This window comes from Centroberyx affinis, unplaced genomic scaffold (assembly GCF_046629955.1).
Source record: "Centroberyx affinis isolate AG114_WGS23_722 - 3 ecotype Tasmania unplaced genomic scaffold, CSIRO-AGI_Caff_v1 ptg002941l_1, whole genome shotgun sequence".
NCBI lineage: Eukaryota > Metazoa > Chordata > Actinopteri > Beryciformes > Berycidae > Centroberyx > Centroberyx affinis.
In genome coordinates, this window is record NW_027281058.1 from 111,969 (window position 1) to 131,255 (window position 19,287).

The 19,287-nt window shown below is 39.4% G+C and overlaps 1 protein-coding gene across 1 annotated transcript; it reads left to right on the forward strand.

Annotated features, from left to right (window-relative positions):
• The first annotated feature begins 458 nt into the window (after positions 1 to 458).
• On the forward strand, positions 459 to 3,830 carry barhl2 (BarH-like homeobox 2). Its single transcript, XM_071536800.1, has 3 exons — positions 459 to 1,008; positions 1,911 to 2,136; positions 3,518 to 3,830. Exons 1-3 carry the CDS (start codon positions 459 to 461, stop codon positions 3,828 to 3,830), a joined length of 1,089 nt encoding a protein of 362 aa, XP_071392901.1.
• Positions 3,831 to 19,287: the final 15,457 nt, after the last annotated feature.

A 19,287-nucleotide genomic window follows, 5' to 3' on the forward strand; every position in this document is an offset into this window, starting at 1 on the left:
GGCGTTGAGTGTTTATTATAAAGGAGAAAATATTAATTCCCCCTCGCCGTGGGCCGTGACGTCAGTATAGGAAGTCATTGTAGAGCAACACTGGAGCGATTACCAGCAAAAAGGGGGAGCCTGATGTCGAGGAGTCAGCCCTATGTATATCTCTCTATACGCCTCAACTTTTAACACAAAGTTCAATATCCAAACACAAAAAGGGACGTGGACTACGCAGACCCACACTTGCTTTTCCTCATTTTCTCTGAATGTAACAACATCTTGGACCATAGGCTATCTGAGCTGTGTGTAAACGTGGATTTTTTTTTCTCTTGGGTTTGTCAACTTTTTTTTTTTTTTTTTACTCAAAGTTAATTTTGCTTTTATTGAGTTTTCTTTTAATATTGCACAGTTTATTCCAGCGGAGGAAAAGCATCTCAATGTTGTTATGAAGACTTGATCTCTCCTTTCTTAATATGGAAGGATCCAGTGGGTCGAGTTTTGGGATAGACACTATTTTATCAAGCGCTTCTAACTCTGGTAACCCCGTGCTAATGAACGGAGATTTTCGACTCGGCGACAGCAGGACAGCGGATTTCAGGAGCCAGGCAACCCCGTCACCATGCTCGGAGATAGACACTGTGGGAACAGCCCCCTCATCCCCCATCTCGGTCACCATGGAGCACGCCGCCGATCCGCATCTGGTCCAGGACAGCCTTCAGCATCACCACCATCACCACAACCAGCCGCAAAGTTTGCCGCTGTCGCCTCAGCAGCAGCCGCTCGCAGGGGCCGGCTGCGCCCCGAGGACTGCCACCTCTTCATTTTTAATCAAAGACATTTTAGGCGACAGTAAACCGCTGGCAGCCTGCGCACCTTACAGCACCAGTGTATCCTCACCGCATCACACACCAAAACCAGAAAGTGCCACGGCTCCGGACGGGTTCAGGCCCAAGTTGGAACAAGATGAAAACAGAAGCAAGTTGGACAAAAGAGACGACATTCAAAGTGAAAAGAAATGCAACGGTGAGTGCAACAAATTATTACTGAAGTTGGGGAAAAAAGCTCTTTTGTTGTTGAGGTTATTGCAGATGATGCAGGCTGTTTTACCATTATGCAGTTGAGGTATATTTGTATATAAAGCACAAAATAGCTGTAGCCTCATAAAGACGACAGTAACAATAAAAACAGTAAAACAATAACAAAACAACAGTGTGATATAGGCCTTGGTTCGCCTATAATATTATCTAATACCTATAATATAGGCCTATACTACTACTAACAATTCTAATAGCCTAATAATAATAATAATAACAATAATAACAATGATAATTTTGGTATATTAACAAGAAGAAGAATACTTTTGAACTGTCATAATTCTTTGTCTTCGTCAGTTTCTGTTCCCTTTATTAGTATAATAGAGCTGAAAACAGATGTAAGCCTGGTGATTTTCCCCGTGCGCGGGCCTCCCTAGTGGGTCAATTAGAGAGATTATTGTTCTTCCTAGAGGGGGGATCATGGAGCACTGAAAAACAGCTACAAATAGAGATGGATTGACATATCGATTTCCCGTTTTCTGGGAAAAAAAAAACTTTAAGTGACAAATACACATTTCTTTTTTTTTTTTGCCCTTGGTTTGCTTTTCTGCCACACGTGCCTCAGCACAATTTCTTCACTTTCAGCTAATATTTATCCATGATGTTAAAAGTTTTACTATAGGCCAAAGCATAGATTAATATAGACTGTGAGCCCCCACGCCTCGATATTCTGCTGTTATTTGTTTGTTTTTATAGGCCCCAATAAATCACCATATTGAGAGAAAGTACAAAAATATTTTGGACCTGTACTCGGATAGGCCTATATTGCTTATAAGGCAATTTATTCATTTGTACATCAACTAATAATGATTGCATTTCTCCTTTGCTAAGGGACTAAAGAAGAGGGTGATCGGGAAATCTCCAGTAGCAGAGACAGTCCACCGGTGCGCACGAAAAAACCTCGCAAAGCACGGACAGCCTTTTCCGACCACCAGCTCAACCAGCTCGAGAGGAGCTTTGAGCGACAAAAATACCTCAGTGTGCAGGACCGCATGGACCTGGCCGCAGCTCTCAACCTGACAGACACACAAGTCAAGACCTGGTACCAAAACAGACGGTATGCAGCAGCTCATCAACACTCCACATACAGCAAAAAAACAAAACAAAACAAAACAAAACAAAAACGGTTCTGTGTAGTACAAGAAAACTGTACCATGGCAGAAGCCTTTTTGGTGCGAAAAAAAAAATCCTTCAAGTGTGTCAAATGTTCCAAATATCTGCAGCTTTAAATAACTTTGTAGCACATGTGGGATCTTTATGCTGATTTACATTTGTTTTATTATTGTTTAAACAAATCAGAGGGTTTTTGGAGTCATTGTGGTGTTATTTAATTATTACCCAAAATAACCCTTTAAGAAACACACTTTATTCTGTAGCCTATTTCATAATTACATGGAATTTTATTACTTTGGCTGCTGATTTCTGGTTATATTTTCATCCATCACATTGTGTGACAGGCCTATTTTGACACCACATTTGATCACAATTACTAATCCATGCAAATCCACTGGATGAGTACAGAGGGAATATAGGCATATGATGCAAGACTTGGATTTTATTTGTTTTGGTGATCGCGATGGTGTCATTAGCTACACTATTTGCAATAGGCTGTTCTTTTTCAGGGATGTAATGGAGGGTAAACCCACCTGAAATGTGTTTGTATTTGCTGTATAAATTTAGCCACCTTTTTCGGCTGACATAAATCTTAATGGGAAATTCACAGTCGGACATAAAGTTGTATTACATGCAAAAAACGTGAGGAGATGCTATTTTAAATTAATGATTTTGTGAAAATATCATTGATTTTTGTCTACATTGGTGGTTGTTTGTCTTGTGATGATCACCGACTGCAAGTCCCAGTTTATTTACCTTTGTGTTTACCGCTACATTATTGCCCCAATTTCATTTGAAAAGTTAGTTTATCAAGGCTTAGAGATAATTGGGACGTGTCTCAAAATACATATTCTACACTATTATGCTGATAATACATATTTTGCCTCCCCGCATCACTTTTGAAAATGTCCCTAATGAGTCAAACAATTAGTATCTTATCCGCAGACCTCGTTCACATAACTTATATTATAACTCCGAATCCTCTAAATAAATGTTTATTTTAATAGGTTATTATAGGGGCAATATTTATCTTTTTGCGCAGCCATTGTTAAAATGCATGCAGGTCTGGAAAAGTAGGCCTATCAAGTGATTACTATAAAGCTTTCATGTAATCCAAACACACGGTGCAAAACATATCATCAAGGAGAACTCAAAATAGTGTCTTGATATTCTTTTTTTTTTTTTTTTTGCCTAATTAAACCTTAACCACAAATTCGTGCCTGCAATAATTAGGCCTCGGCGTACCAATTAAGGGGCGTTTGGGGAATTCGCAGAGACTGAACTGATTAAATAATTCATCTGTTGTATTTTGATCTGATTTCCAGGACGAAGTGGAAGAGGCAAACCGCGGTCGGATTAGAGCTCCTGGCTGAAGCAGGAAACTACTCGGCCTTACAGAGAATGTTCCCGTCGCCCTATTTCTACCACCCCAGCCTGCTGGGCACCATGGACAGCACGACAGCAGCCGCGGCGGCCGCAGCCATGTACAGCAGTATGTACCGGACTCCTTCCACGCCGCATCCCAGCCTCCAGAGACCCCTTGTCCCGAGGGTGCTCATTCATGGCCTTGGGCCGGGGGGGCAACCGGCACTAAACCCCCTGTCTAACCCCATGCCCGGCACACCGCATCCGCGGTAAAATACAAAATAAGACGCGAAAAGACGATGACCAGAAACCTGGTTGAACACGTGATGTGAGTAACTGCGTCGAAACCACATTGCAGGACTTGTTCCCAAAAAAAGACACTTAAAAGACATTTTACAGAAGTAAAGGAGGTATTTAATATAGGCCCTAATAGCCTAAGCCCAGTCCTGACATAAAGAACTTTCTGTCGAGGCCGTGACAGAAAATAAGGGACTGTTCATGTCTGATTGTTTGTTTGTTTGTCTTTTGTACAAATACACTTACATTAGCAAATAAACTTATAAAGTTTATTAGATGGAGAAGAACGGAATGAATAAAGAAGTAATGATACTAAATGCATTGCAGACGCTTCTATTGAAAACCGAGTCAAAATTTCATTTGTACATCAACTTTTTTGGACAGGACTATACAGGCTTACCTGACAACCAACAGAGAAGAAGATGCATATAATCAAATGCAAAATTTAGCAGAAGCTACATTAACCAACTAATGTTTGAACCACAGATTATATTATAGAGAGTCTGAGCGTTGGATTAGGCCATTTCCCTCAATGGTGCTTGGTATAGTCATATAATTTAGTACACAAATAAAATCGTATATGTCACTTTTAAAATCAAAATATTTACATCAGTTGCGTGGTTGTCCTTTAATTAAGATAAGCTTTATACAATAGTAGCCTAGTAGATTATAGTTAGGCTATATTAAAATCTACCAAGGTTGCAGTGACTTTTTAGGCTGACATACATTTTTATGACATAAAATCAGAAAGTGTCAAACCAATTTGTTATACGAGAAGGGGAAAATTATGAATTAATGCTTTTCTGAAAATTTTATTGAATTTTGTTTATAATGGTTGATGATCACCGACTGGAGGTCATAGTTTACCCGCCTTTTTATTTATATTTACCACTACATCTCACTGGTTCTACATATAGGCTATACATGGATGTGCAGCAGCTGATTGGTGGAGGGATGAATGGTTTGATTAGTTCAGTATTGGGAAACTGGCCTTGGCTTAGCAGCTGTTCTCTGGGAGCAGAGCAGACAATAAGCCTACATTTCTCAGCGTGAGCGATCAGGGGTTGAGGGAAAGAAGCTTGGAAAAAAACCCCCAAAAAAACTCCACAGATAATCTGCTCATTCTCAATAACCAACAGCCGTTAGTGAATTTGTTTTACCAACTTTCCCGAAAAACTAAATATCTGAGCTCTATTTCCGTGCCTGTTTTAATAACCAAACATAAATTATTAGAACTAAAATAGGCGAAAAATCACTATAATAATATAATATTTCTATAGGCCTAGTGTGTCTGTGGTTCTTATTTTTATGGCATCTTATTTGATGTCCTATGGTGTCACTGTGATATTTATATAAAATTTATATAGGGGCTTATAGTTTTATGATATTTGCATTATCCTTCTATAGCACCCTTCAAAAATGTGTTAAAAGTAGCCTATACTAGGCTATAGTTTTTTTTTTTTTTTTTTGTTAAGAGTGCTACGCCGGGATAATGGCCATGAAGACTATTTTACTATTGAGGTTTTCTGTGTTCATTAACGTTTCTGTTTGGCTCTGAATGTCCCTGCTGCGGTAAAATGTTGCTTTCAGGAGCAAAACTAAACCAATACAGCGCGGGACTGTAATTAAATGTTATTATAATACTTTGATTTTATTTAGCCTAAGTCCTATAAGCGCGTCCCCCGGAGAATAGGCGAGCAGGCGCTTCATGTGAATTGGCTGTACATAGCGCCTCGGGGCCCGTTTGTTTGGGTTTCTTTCATTTGAACCTTTTGCTTATTACAGTGTTGTGAAATTCCTGTTTAAGCCAGATTGACCTTTGCTGGTCTACAAAAAATGACGAATGCATGCAAACCTCCCTCAGTTTCTCATGAAAAATATCATAGCATATAGCCTAGTTTTAGAAATAACCTTGCGCGTTTTTATCACATTTTCGTTAGACATAATAGGCTAGAGAAATTATTACCTTATGAAAATTGGCATTTACATTTCTGTTGCTATTTTTGCGACAGGTTTTGATTACGACCATAGCGAGAAAGCAACGCTGCTGCATTTCAATGCAAGTTTTGTAAGTTTTTTGTATGTTTTTTGTTTTTTGTATATTTTTTATTTTTTTTTATTTTTAAGCGTTTCACTATTAACTTAGTTAAACAAATCGGCCATGCACATCACCCCACCCTCACCCCGCGCCACACACACACACACACACACATACACGCGCGCGCGCACACTCACGTGCACGCAGGCACGCACGCAGACACACAAACACATGACACCAGTGGCCAATATCACTTTGCCAGAAGAACCAACGGAAACTAAACACTAAACATAAACTTTGACTGCTTCTTAATACATGCAACACATGTTAATGTAGCCTGTTTAACCCGTCTGCTTGTCATTCATTGCATGGACAACTCTCTCAATCATTTTGATGAAAACAGTCCTGCAGCCCTATGGTTTCCCTTTCTGATGCTGCCTTTTGGTGCATGGATGGCGCCTGTAAGCACACAGACCTATTAAATGCGTTTTCACATTTAACCAGATTGGTAAAACGGACCGAGAATTATTAGTGTGCTGTGTGTTTAAAGAATGATTATGGAATGGCCCATATACACTATTATTTAGAGTAATTACACTAAATGCAGTATCCGTTCTCATTAAATCTCAAGGGTTATGGATAATAGATTGAAGCATATTATAGGCTACAAAAGAGGACGTTTGGATAAGAGGCTGTAGGAGGATAAATCGCTCCCTTCTTGGCCTTGTAAGCAATAGAAAATTATTGTGAAAATAGTTGTGGCGTGTCATATATTTTTACCGCAACTGTTGAAAAATATTAGGCTACCATATTGACCTTACAGTTTCTGTCCATTATTGCAGCAGTGCCGACGCGTGTTGTTCATATGCATGACTTCTACAACATTATTTATTTATTGCACTCTGCGGGTGGGAGGGGTGGGGTGTCGGGGGTTGTGCGGGCTGTTCCAATTCATTAATAATAGCCTAAGCCATACAGCAGCGCTGAATTAATCGGCTGCTATCCCTCTCATAGTACCAGGTAATTTGGGCGTTGTTATCTAATCAGATTTTTAATAAATCCACAAATTTAACCTATAGCTCAAACAAAGCAGCTGAAATCTTTCAGTCAGCTCAAACTGGGCCACAGTGACTCTGAGCTAAACTGGCAGCATGAGGCTGACAGGCGTGCACAAATTTTGCATTTATGATGATGGACTCCTCGTCTGTGCCAGTAGAGTGTTTAGAGTTTCATACTTTCTTCATTATTATTATTATTATTATCAGTACTTGTTAATTTATGGTTGATAGTCAACAAAGAGGTCATGTGTCAAATATGCGAGAATAATGTTTTGGGCCGATAAAAATGCAAACGCAATATAGGAAATATTACAGAAAATGATTATTATAGAAAATGTAATCCATGGTGATGGTATCCAGAATCATCTCTAATGTTGACCAGGTTTACAACTGTGATCACTGTCTAAGATTTGGCTGCTAAGGCCAAACAGAGTTTTGGTGAGGATGAGCAATACTTCAGAAAACACAATCACTGGTGGAAAAAGGGCAGCAGACTTGAATGAAGAGGATTAGGCTTTTCTTTTACATGGCGCATATTATCCAGAACAGATGGGCTTTAGAGAGTCGTTTTCTTCTTCTTCTTGCCTCAAGGAACCTTGTTGGGCTCTTTAATTGCCACTTTTTCCAACTGATGTAATGGTGGGATATCTTTTTCATTACAATAATGAGGTAACACTTGCTCTCCTTGGCCTCTCATTATCACATCTCCTACGTCACTCACTAAACACAAATTTAACCCCTCCCCTCCCCCCAAAATAAGTTATCGTAGCCTATACGCCTTGTACGCTTACTCTATTATCAACTCCTGCTCCATGGTTTTGGTGCTCTTTGCACCACTGTTTTTGCTTAAAAGCTATAGGAGAATTTAAAGCACTGTAGGCTATTGGTCAGAGGCCAGTGAAGTCAGGTCACATTTGAAACTTCTGTATTGCTGTTTCCATTGGAAATATGCCTAAAACCGACGAACTTGACGGGTTCATCGTTGTGTGCTGTTCTAGTTTGCCACCCTATAGTCCTACATAGGCTACATGCATCAAGTTGGTAGTCCAGTATGGGCTGATGTGAAGGGCCCGCTGTGTGGCACAGGCTCTAGCTGTAGGCTCTTAGTTCCTTGCGCAGAAAGGCCGCCCCATGAGAGACCAGATGATCAGCCTCCATATTTTTTTCCAGTTTAGTATGTTTCCTTGCCCATTTCCCAATCATCAGCGCTCTTTGAAGATAATAAAAAAATCATTTGGAGGTTGTGCTACCCACTTTGTAAACCCAAAACAAAACGTAAGCGGTAGCTGCAAGCGGTGATCCTCGGTGTTTCCACACTTTTAGCAAATATGACGAAGTGGAATACATTGATATGGACACCAAAAGGAGATGTGCAGTCTGTTTACATCTGCATTGCGATAGGTTGAATATAAGTCTTATGGTGTCATCCAAATAGCGTGGATGTCTTTGTATAGCAACTACTCGTATAAAGAACTCGACGTATAAAGAAAAAACGTTGTACATGGTTTAAGACAAGGACAAAAACATATTTTTAGCATTAATGCTCAAGCTAAAACATTTACAGACTTGATGCAAAATTACCACTCGCCCATTCACACGTATTGGTCATGAGTAGCAGATTTTTAAAGCCTACATATTAAAAATGTAATTATTATTTTATTTCATAAGTTATCACGACCAAACTTGGTAGGGCTCATCAAGCTAAATACCTTACCATGCATGGCAACTCACAAGTGGATATTATAATGAAATAGAGCTACAATGGATTATATTTTAATTTGACCATAGCTCATGCATGTTTTGTAAAATTGTTTCGTAAAAAGAGATATCAAATTAACTGGAGATTTATTTTTATGGTTTTAAACAATTCTGAGATGGCAGAAAATCCATGACAGCAGACCTATGGGTCGCCCTCACATTTATTTATCATATAGAATACTTCCTATAAACAGGATTAAGAAAGATTGCTCATCACAGCGTCCCCTATGGGAGACAGAGTTGCCATTCTCTCTGACCTGGTGATGTTACCTCTAGTCCCTCTGTGCTGAATAAGAGACAGTTTATGAATCTGTGCTTGAGTAATATTGCAGAAAAGGACGGTAAAAGTAAGAATTCCAGCTAAAATGATAGATGCTTTATAGCATTGCTGTAGGGCCTCTAACTAAAAATACTCCTAAAGTTTGGTTGTTTAGAGGAGTAAGTAACCACTGAACAGACTTGTTGACACGGTGGCAAGCCATCCGCTCGTCATCCTATAAACACCCACCTCATGGCTAAGCCCAAACTAGCACGGACATCTGCAACAGTCCTGCTGAATGATGCTGTAGCTGCGACATATCATAGTTTAAATGGCCTCATCATTTCAGCAAATCCAGCCAGTTTCCCTCTCCCTTTTTGTCAAGTGACAGGACAGCTGATGGCAGAGAAGCTCCGCTACCTTTCAAGTTTCAAACCAGGCGCCGTCACATGCGACCGCACAACGGAGAAGAAAAAAGTCTGTCAGCAGTGATGTCAAAAGCTTCAATTTTTACAGAGCAATTAGGGGTTTCATCACAGCGGAGTGATGTCAGGATTCATTACGGCTCAGCAACAGCTAATTGCTTCAAGGTTAAAGTAACAGATCTGACGGCATTATATTTTAAGTGACAGACTCAAATTCTGGTGGTGTTTCACAGAGCACAGCACTGACATTAAGGGAGTGTGGTTGGGAGGATGGGGGCTGAGAGACAACTGAAATTACTGCACATTAAGATTGTGATTGGTTACAATAGCAGTAGCTCTCTAAGGAACACACAGAGGGACTGGTGTTTGGGTCTGTAAGGGGAAACAAAGGACAGTGTAACATGCACTTTGCAAACAACCTATTAGGTGTATATGCCTGAATTGTCTCTTGGCCCTGTTAGGTATAAATACTGACCCAGTATTACCAACTATAGGAAACCTGACCTGATTTTGGTTAAAGCTTTGCACCTACCTGAAGGACCTGACACAGATAAACCGGTCAGCACCTTCACCTGTTTGTCACATTACTGAGAGCTGCACACTGTACTGAGACGTGGCAACAGTGAGCCGAGAGCTACAGCGTTAGTCGGGTGTAAGCTGGCACCCTTGTATTTAGACCTTTTCATAACTTAATGACCCAATTTAAGAAAGAAATCGAATGTATTTGAGCAAAATGAATTATAGATTGGGGCATCCATGCCGGGGAGCCGCTGGAGTCATTTCTTTCAAGTGAGCAGTTGTTTACCCTTGGCTTTTTTTTTCTCCTCTTAAAGTAGAATACCTGATCCTTTGAACTGATTGTTTGTTTAACCGCTGTTGGGAATCAAGAATCCCTGAGGTCTGAGTAAGTGTTGATCTAAGGTTGGATTTGAAATAGCCTAATGAGGAACTCTTTGGATAATTAGTGATAGCTAGAATGCTTGTGGATAATTTGAGTGCTTCGCCACCCTGTATGAGCAAGATGAGGGGAGGAGGGTGGATGATGAAAGAACAGGAAGATCAGGGTTAATGAAAATTAGCATGTCAAGTTAGTCCCTACCTCTGTGTTTTTTTTTCTCCCTTTTGTTCTTCCTAAGATGCGTTATTGTTGATGTAATGGAACAATTAGCGGTGTGGTTCATTGCAGGGATAGGGTGCTGCTGGGGAGGACTGCCGCTGGAACTGCAACTCCATTGTGGTAATTAGAGTCGGGGAGGTGTCTAGTGGTGAGGTCCAGCAGGAAATGAGGAGGTGGCAGTGGGCCTATGGGGAGAAAAAGGCTGTCCCCTCTCTGTGCCCACTCAGTAGTCAGTGGGAGACCACAAACAAGAGCTGTGCCCAGTCCAGACAATCATGCAAGTTTGGGCTGGTCTACAGTAAACCACCGGTAATTCTGCAGTCGATATTTTTCATGGTTGATCCATCATGGTGTGTGTGTATGAAGACACATACACCCAAGTGGTGTTAGTAGATCAGATCTTATTTGACTATAAGGGATCCATATTGAGTGTGACTTTGTTGTTAGTGTCATAATTGTCAATATTCCAGCAGACAAACAAATCTATTGAAGGGCAACTGCATTACGTATTTAATAAAGCCAAAAATACCCCACAAAAACAAAGGCATGCCTTAAAATAACAATGGATTGGAATTGGATTTATTTTTCTCCAGACAATGCCAAATTACTCTGCTTTTAGGGTGGACTATTATGCGATGCTTCTTCAAGGTAGGAATGGAAGATATTGTGATGATGCCATACAATATCAACAGCAATAAAGAAAATCTTGTCTAAACAGGACGTGATTTTATAATATGGCAAACAGAGGCCAATGTTGTTAACCTCATTTCCCCCACTTTGTTTGTTTTTGTTTTGAATAAGCAGCGAATGCTTGCTGGAGGTTGTGTTGTGGCAGAGTTAATTACATTTTTAAATTAATGCTGTCTCCAGATCAGCTTGGAGAAGAGTGACAAAGCCAGGTTATTAAGAGCAATGAGGGTGTGAAGAAATAGACTGATAGGAGTTTACAAGTACCTGTGAGGTGCAAGCATGGGCCTGCCGCGTGGCGAAATGTGATTAGGAGCTTGTGCTAAGCGCTATCTGTCCTCTCACCACTTTACTGCTGTCGGCTTCAGGCAAGAAAGCAAGTTGTTGATTGGTGCTGCGTTTCCAGATATTTCACAACACAGTCATCTCCGGGAAGAATTGGAATGAGTGTATTTCTAACACATGCATGCGTGAACACACACATATACTGTATATACATGCATATGTCCATGTGTCTCATACACATGAAGTGGTGAGAAACATGGACATATGCGCATGCATAAACAGTTGGAATTGTTAAAAGTGTTGCTAAATGCATAAGGAAGGATTGGACCATCGGTTGGATCCATCCAATGAGTCGGTATACTATATTGACAACAGTTGTGTTTTTCACTGCCAGTTTGAAATAAACAGTGCTTTTCCAGAGACAAAACTGGCCTTTCTCTGCATAAACTATGGGTATGCTCTTTTTATGAGGTTATTTTCCCTGTTGCCACACAAAGCAGCTACCCCCCTAGTTGAAGCGATTTGCTGTTCACAATGCCTCAGCTTAACCAGCTAGGTCAGGTCAAGTTGACTCAGACAATAGGGACTTTAGTGTCTCACCCACAGCACAGAGTGTCTCAGAAACAAAGCGCCTCGCTCCAAGTGGAGCAAACATTTCATAAAGTGGTGGCTCAATGTCTATATATTTATCCTATCTAATCCAGTATTTCTCATTTCTCAGTAATAACTTTTTTTAAATTTGTATTTGTACTTTTTTTTACACAAAGCAACACATTTAAAATATTTTACCAAAATATTTACTCTCACCAGATGCCTTTTTTATTTAATTTTTATAAAGTGTCATACTATGAATCTTAATTTTCAAGCACATGAATTTTTGTGCCATTTGTACAAGAGAACCACATCTTACTGCTATGATATGCTTAGCCACTAACGTGTGAATACAATAAGAATATGATGAAGAAAATTAATGTAGATTGTAAACACAGTATGTATGAAGAAGATGAATGTCACATGAGTTTTCTAAGCCTACACAGATGGAAATACCTTTTTCAGTGCCTACAGACACTGTAATTTCATTACGGGTATCATTCAATAACAGTGATCCACTCTTGAAAAATGACTATGGAAGAGGCCCAATTATAATTGAACATATGTGCGATAATAGGGGGATAATTGCATGGTGTTTGCATTACCCACTTTAAGACCCAGCAGCCTGTAATGTAAGCAAAGTCTCCTCTCAACATGGCATAAAAAATAGAGTTCATCTCGCTCATTCTAGACCCTAAATTGTGCAAAGCCAACTTCTACTTAGCTTTACAATATATAGTAGCTGTGATATAAGATATATAATATATAAAAATTAAAATTACTGCTCAAGTATTACTACAATGTCTGAACATTCAAAGAGAATTGCCTGAATATATATCATACTCCGAGGATGTATACATTGTCCATACTTTATGAATGCGCACATCAACACCTACGGGAATTCATATACAAAGGTCTCCCAGCAGCGTACACAATGGCTGCATATAGCAGGAGATGAACATCTGATTTGTCACATTTGAAACGCTAATGTTTAAACCAAAAGGAAGAGCACACAGTAATGTGTTCATTCATCTGCATAAACACCACCTGTCCCGGCACAGACAACTCCTCAAGCAGCGAAAGTTTAGTGGCAGCCTGTGTGCAAGCCAATCAGTTGGGGCCCAGCTGTGGTTTCACGAACCCGTATCGTTTTCAAGTGTCAGAAAGCGCTCTGAGTACTGTTGGTGGTGCTAGAGAGAGAATACTTTCATTTCATGTCATCCGCCAGCGAGACGAATAGGCGACACGATAACAAAAAGAAAACAGGGTGTGCTATCACGATTGACATCCAAAGGTAATTTATGCTGGCCCTTTATTTACTCATGCAGCTTCCATATACACACTGAGAGTTGTTCTTGAAGGCTAATTTGGAGCGTATTTGGCATATTGCAGGCCCTCTCTCCTTAAGAATTTCCATCATTTGTCTCAGGCATGAGCAATGTGTTATCAAAATCCAGAACAGCATTGATCACCTTGCCTTTTTTATTGTTATCATCCCTGGAACAGCTCCTTAGTGCCAAAGCTTTTGTTTGTTTTTCTGTTGTTTTTTCTACACTGATACTGGAACAATACTGTCACTTTCTGTCTTGACTTCTTTCCAAAAGTGGAATATGGCGTGTTCCTCAAATCGTATCTGTAATGAAAAGGAAAGCTTGCCTCACATGACACCTCTTCAGCTGCATGGGAGGGACAAACGCTGGTGTTTTTTGATGGTTAAAGAGGGGATGGCATCCTGCATCATGATTATTTGTTTATTTTAATAAATTGCTGGGTAGCATCGATAAATTAAACTGAAGTCTATCAGATCTGTGATCAGATTTAGGATATTTAATACACCAACATTTTCGAAATATAACCACAAATCTCACTAGCATATATATATATATTTTTTTTTTAGAAAGCAGGCCCATGACATGTCATCTACTCCCTCTGACCCTAAATTTCTTTCTTACCTTATAAATGTAATTCAATTATCTATTGCTTTTGATAGAAGTAATTCAGAGGAAATCATTTTTTGTTCTTTCACAAGTGTAGTTTAGGTAATGGTCACTTCTTTCAAGTAGTCCACTTTCAAGAGAAGCTTTTAAAGGTAGAATTGTGGGTAAGTCGACTGTCACCACCAAAATCATAGGACTGATCCACAAGGAAGAAAGGGCCAATTAGAGATCATTTGGCAAAGAAGCTTTCGATTGCTTTCACTCTCGTATTATTTGGTCTTTTGTTGACCTCTTCTGAGAGCAAAGGCGGATTCTCTGACAACCAGGAGAGGGGCCGCAGCCACACTGCTCTTTCATCTAGCATTGTGAGAGCACAAGTGCCTGTGTCCGCCAACCACTTTAATCAACTTAATGCAACTGATGCTGACTGTTGTTATGAGCCTCTGGTCAGATTCAAAGAGGCCCGCAGATGGACGACTCTGCGGAGGCTTTTCACAGACCTCTGTGGCCAACAAGTGCTGTTTGGGTTAGGCATGGAGGCATGGGGGAGATGAGGGTCATGGGACATGCAGACAACACTCAGACAACCTGTCTGCGAGGGCATGCTGGTTCCTCTCTCCTCTCGCTCCATATCTTCGTCTTTACAAGGGCTACACAGCACATCTGATATGAAATGTGGGTGATGGACCTTTGTTTAGTTCAAAGGTTCATACCTCTTTATTCCTAAGTCCCTTTGTGGATCCTTGGGCCTTGAAATATGTATAACTGTCCTTTTCATTCCAGCCATCTGAGGGAGAAATCAAAGCTAGAAGTTTCTGTGAGAATCAGTTTGAAATGGAGTGTCCATACAGTGTCATCATTCCTTAACCTGTATCCAGTACTGAGCCCTTTATGACCTCCAACATGAACATCCACTGTAGGCTTAGACACAGCTCATTGCTGCACAACTGCAATTAGCATCACTAGTCATTATTAATATCTGACCGATCCATTACATCCATAATCGTATGTTTAAAATGTGTCATTGTCACTATTTTCAGTCAAATTATGATGAGACAGAATTTGGTTAGACTGGGTAGGGTCTGAATGATCTATTATCTCTCTGGTAATTTCTATAAACGTTTGGAGGAATCTATGGTAATTGGTTCAGCTGGTTTACACACTAACAACTTTATCAGTTTCACCTTATTTTCATATCAGTCAGAGGCACTATCATGTGCATCGACACATTTAGAATATCCCTTAATGTTAAAATATACCCAATAATTTTGTCTCATATTTATGTTATTAGGTATAGAGTTACATGTCTAATAAGACGTTTTATGCAAATATCATTGTCCTTTGTACTGGATATGAGGTTTCATCTCGATTATACTTTTCTGTGCTAAAATATTCAGTAACCTGATAACCGTACAGTACAAATCACTTCTACTAACCATCTACCAACTAGTGAAACATATGACAGGAAAAAGTAAAGTAACACAGTGAAAAAATCTGATCTAACACCTGAAAATCTGGTGGCTGATGTGTGGCAACAGAGTTGAAAAGAACAAACCAGATGCACGTTGTTGTACCCTAAACTAGGCCTCCTTTTGTGATGGTTTGGTGTGTTTTACTATATTGTCCTGTATTAGTTCTCTAAACTGAAGGCTTTTTAAGTTGTTTCCAAGAGTTGAGTGTGTTGGATTTATTGAAATTCTACTTTAGCGCCTACTTTCTTCATTTTTACCTGCAATATATGGATACCACATTCTTCAAATGAACAATGAAAAATGAAAATGAACTTCTATAATATCCTAACTCTAAAGTCTCTAAAATTTGAACTGCATATCCAATCCTGACTTAAACACTTTCATAATGCCTGACCAAGAACTTCATGGCACATTGATAAAATATAAATTTAACATTTTGTCATTTTTCATTAGGTTTTCTTGTAACATCTATACATTTAAACAGATCTTGAATTACATATTGTATGTATTGGCACAAATATCAAAATAAAAGTCCCAACGGATTTTGTTAGCAAGCTAGACAGTACCAGTGCATCCTTACAATCTAGCTAGCTAGCTAACGTAAACATAGCAAAATCTCCTAAAACTAAATTTGGTGCTGATGCCACTGAAGGCAAGACTTAGCATTAGTAGCAGCGCATGTAGTTTATCCCTTTGCTTATTTTTTAATGAGCTAGCCTGGGGAGCTAAGTTCATAATCCAAAAAAACATATAGCCATCTTGCTAATACAAGCCTTTGTAGCCAAGATTAACCTAAGGTGAGTAAAGCCAAGGAAAGATATTTGATTTAAATAGAAAATATGGGTGACGGAAGCTTTCATTTTCACATTCGCAACCAAAAATTTGGCAAATGTCCACAGCTGAAAATGCTACAGTTACAACTTGTGAAATCTGACATATGAATTGAATTGACTTGAGTTAATAAATGTGTCATGTAGCTGTTATGAAGCTACTGGTCAGGTGTTGTGAATATATTTTACAAGTAGAGTGTTAACCTGAAATCCATATTCCAATTACTGAGCTATGAGAGCTGGACAAAGTGCATCTCTCTATGAAATTGCAAAAAATTATCCCATAATGTCTGTTTCTATTGTCTGCTGTATATTAGAAAAGAAATTTAATTGAGTAGTGCAGAAGGCTTATAAAAAGGACAGACAGAGACACATAACCCTCCAAGGCATGACATTGTTTTTGACTTGGCAAAGTGCTGAGCTCAACAGCAGACCACTAACAAGGAGACAATCACCCCTGAAGGAAAGATGCATACAGAATGGCAGGAGGACTCTCCTTTAAAGGGAAAGTCATAACCACACACCATATTGAATAGTCCGGTGGTTAGTTCTTCAGTCACAAGGGTCTACTGGACAGTGATTTTCATACACCGGGCTACATTCATTCTCAGCTCTCTTCTGCTTCATTTTATATTTGCACCGTAGTTCAACAACATCAACATTAAGATTTCTCTTGAACATCAATAATTTAGCTTTTGCTTGGAGTTCATTTTCAAAGCACTCTGTCATATGAAGCAAAACTGTATCAACGTGCTTTTATCTAACATTGAGAACAAGCCAATCTAAGGCATTGATGTTATTTCACTGCTTTGTTGTCTGAATTGGAGTGTTGTTCCCAGAGACACAGTAGAGGTTTTGTTTTTATCTTTGGATTAAGGAAGCATAGGTCTTTTTTAGATTGGGGAGTGCTCTCACAGGGGTCAAATAACAGATTAATAGGTTCAGTAATGAGCTCCCTGGAGTGTCCAAGTCTCTCCGACTTCCCCAACCTCCATTATGTCTTTTTATGATGGATGGTGGCAAACATCATTCACACATCTCAAAGAAAAATGACTAGGATGCCATTTGTGTGAAGGAGAAACATCAGCTGTAGTGATATATTGTTCTGGTATGATGTTCTCTTTTGTATCTTTGTTTGTCATCCATGCTAAACTGTCACTGCTGTCTCCTTTTGTTCAGTCTCCTAACAGCAACAGGAATGTTAACACGCCACTCTTGGTTTCTTTAAGGTGCTTAAAGTAACTTGGTTTTAGATCTGGTGAATTCCTCCGCTTTGATCTAATCAGGCCCTTGATGCTCAGACCATACACTTGAAAATATGAATGACAAGACACCAAGGCTGCCCATTCTTTTTTCACCACAGGTTATGAAAGTACACTTACATTTAAATCAGTGTAAATCAGCCAGATTGTTTCCTGCAGGTGAAAGACATTTTTTGAAATTCAAGTATTTGCTGGCAAATTGAGGTTTTCGACAATCAAATCTACACTGAATGTACAAAATACTAGGGACGTTTACTCTTTTCATGATGTACACTGATGAGGTGAATCCATGTAAAAGCCATTATCCCTTATTGATTTCCTTTATTAAATCTATACCAATCATAACAGAGGATATTTTTAAACTTTGAGACAGTTGAGCTGTGCGTTGTGCAAAAGTGGCTGCATCTCAATATCAGGAGCATGTGCCTAATAATTTTACATTCAATGTATTTCCTTTGCCAGATGATATTGATTATGTTGAGGTTATGTTATGATCATTCCAGTGCCATTTTTTTTGTTCGATATAAACTTACTTGGGTCCTAAAATTGTCACATTATCAGGTGAATACATTTTAATAAAATTAACAGTCACAATCTAGAACATGTTGTTTTACGTTATGCTGAGGCTTTAATTGGCCAAGACTTATGAATGGCAGCAATGTTGCAGCAGAACCTGAGCCTTGCACCCAGCCACTCAACTTAAAATTATGGCTGTGGCCTGCCGTCATTACAAAATCTGATGTAAATGCAAAAATCTTTGATGAGCAGCGGGGAATGTTTAAAATCCTTAACAGTGTCCGCCTTGTCATCTTGTCACTGATTAAGAAGTGTCGGGAGTTGAGCATAATCAGCTGACAGAGCAGCTCCCCTGGTCAGATATCTTTGTCCACCATCATTAACTGACCTTACACGTGTAGAGAATAACCACAGGGGGAGGACAGATAGTACAGCAGTCACAGGAGACAGATCTCAGGAGGTGATTACTTTATGCTACACCATGGAGTGATGCTAATGACCTCTGTGCTCTTGCATTAATGGCCTTTGCTGTCACATTATCATGTGGCAGAGGTGTATGAAGAGGTCCTCGCCTCACAGAGACAGTTTAATCAGAGCGAGCTCCACTAATACTCAGAATGAGGATAGATGTTTAGGATGGGCAACTTTGATGGTGGGACGGGCCATCAGAGAAGTCAAAAAAGTTCTGTAATCACTATGAGGGCATTTGAAGGTGTTTGTGTATGTGTATGTGTACGTGTGTGTATGTGTGCTACTCTGAAACCCATATACTGTAAGAATACTGTAAGATATCATTCATGTAAGCCTGTAATAAGCAGGATGAGCTCTCTACATCAGTATTGGGGTAATATGCATAAATTCTATGTCAAAAGATTTATAAAATATGGGTGCAATGAAGGACTTAAGCCAAGAAGTGACAAACACCAGTGTTTTTGTTTAATTTCTAATATGAAATATTAATTAATATGAAATGGATATTACCATAAGGAGAATGTTGCTGGACAGAAAGAAATGAGGATACTATCACTGAGACGAGTCTTTGTCATTTTTAATTCAGCAACAGTTTTCTATTACAGCCTCAATACATCTCATACAGAGAGGGAAAGCTTTATGTATCTTAGGACCCAATTTCTGTGTGAAAAGAGCTGATTGACTTTGGGGCCCAACATCTTTTTCTTTCATTGAACCTCAGCTAGAG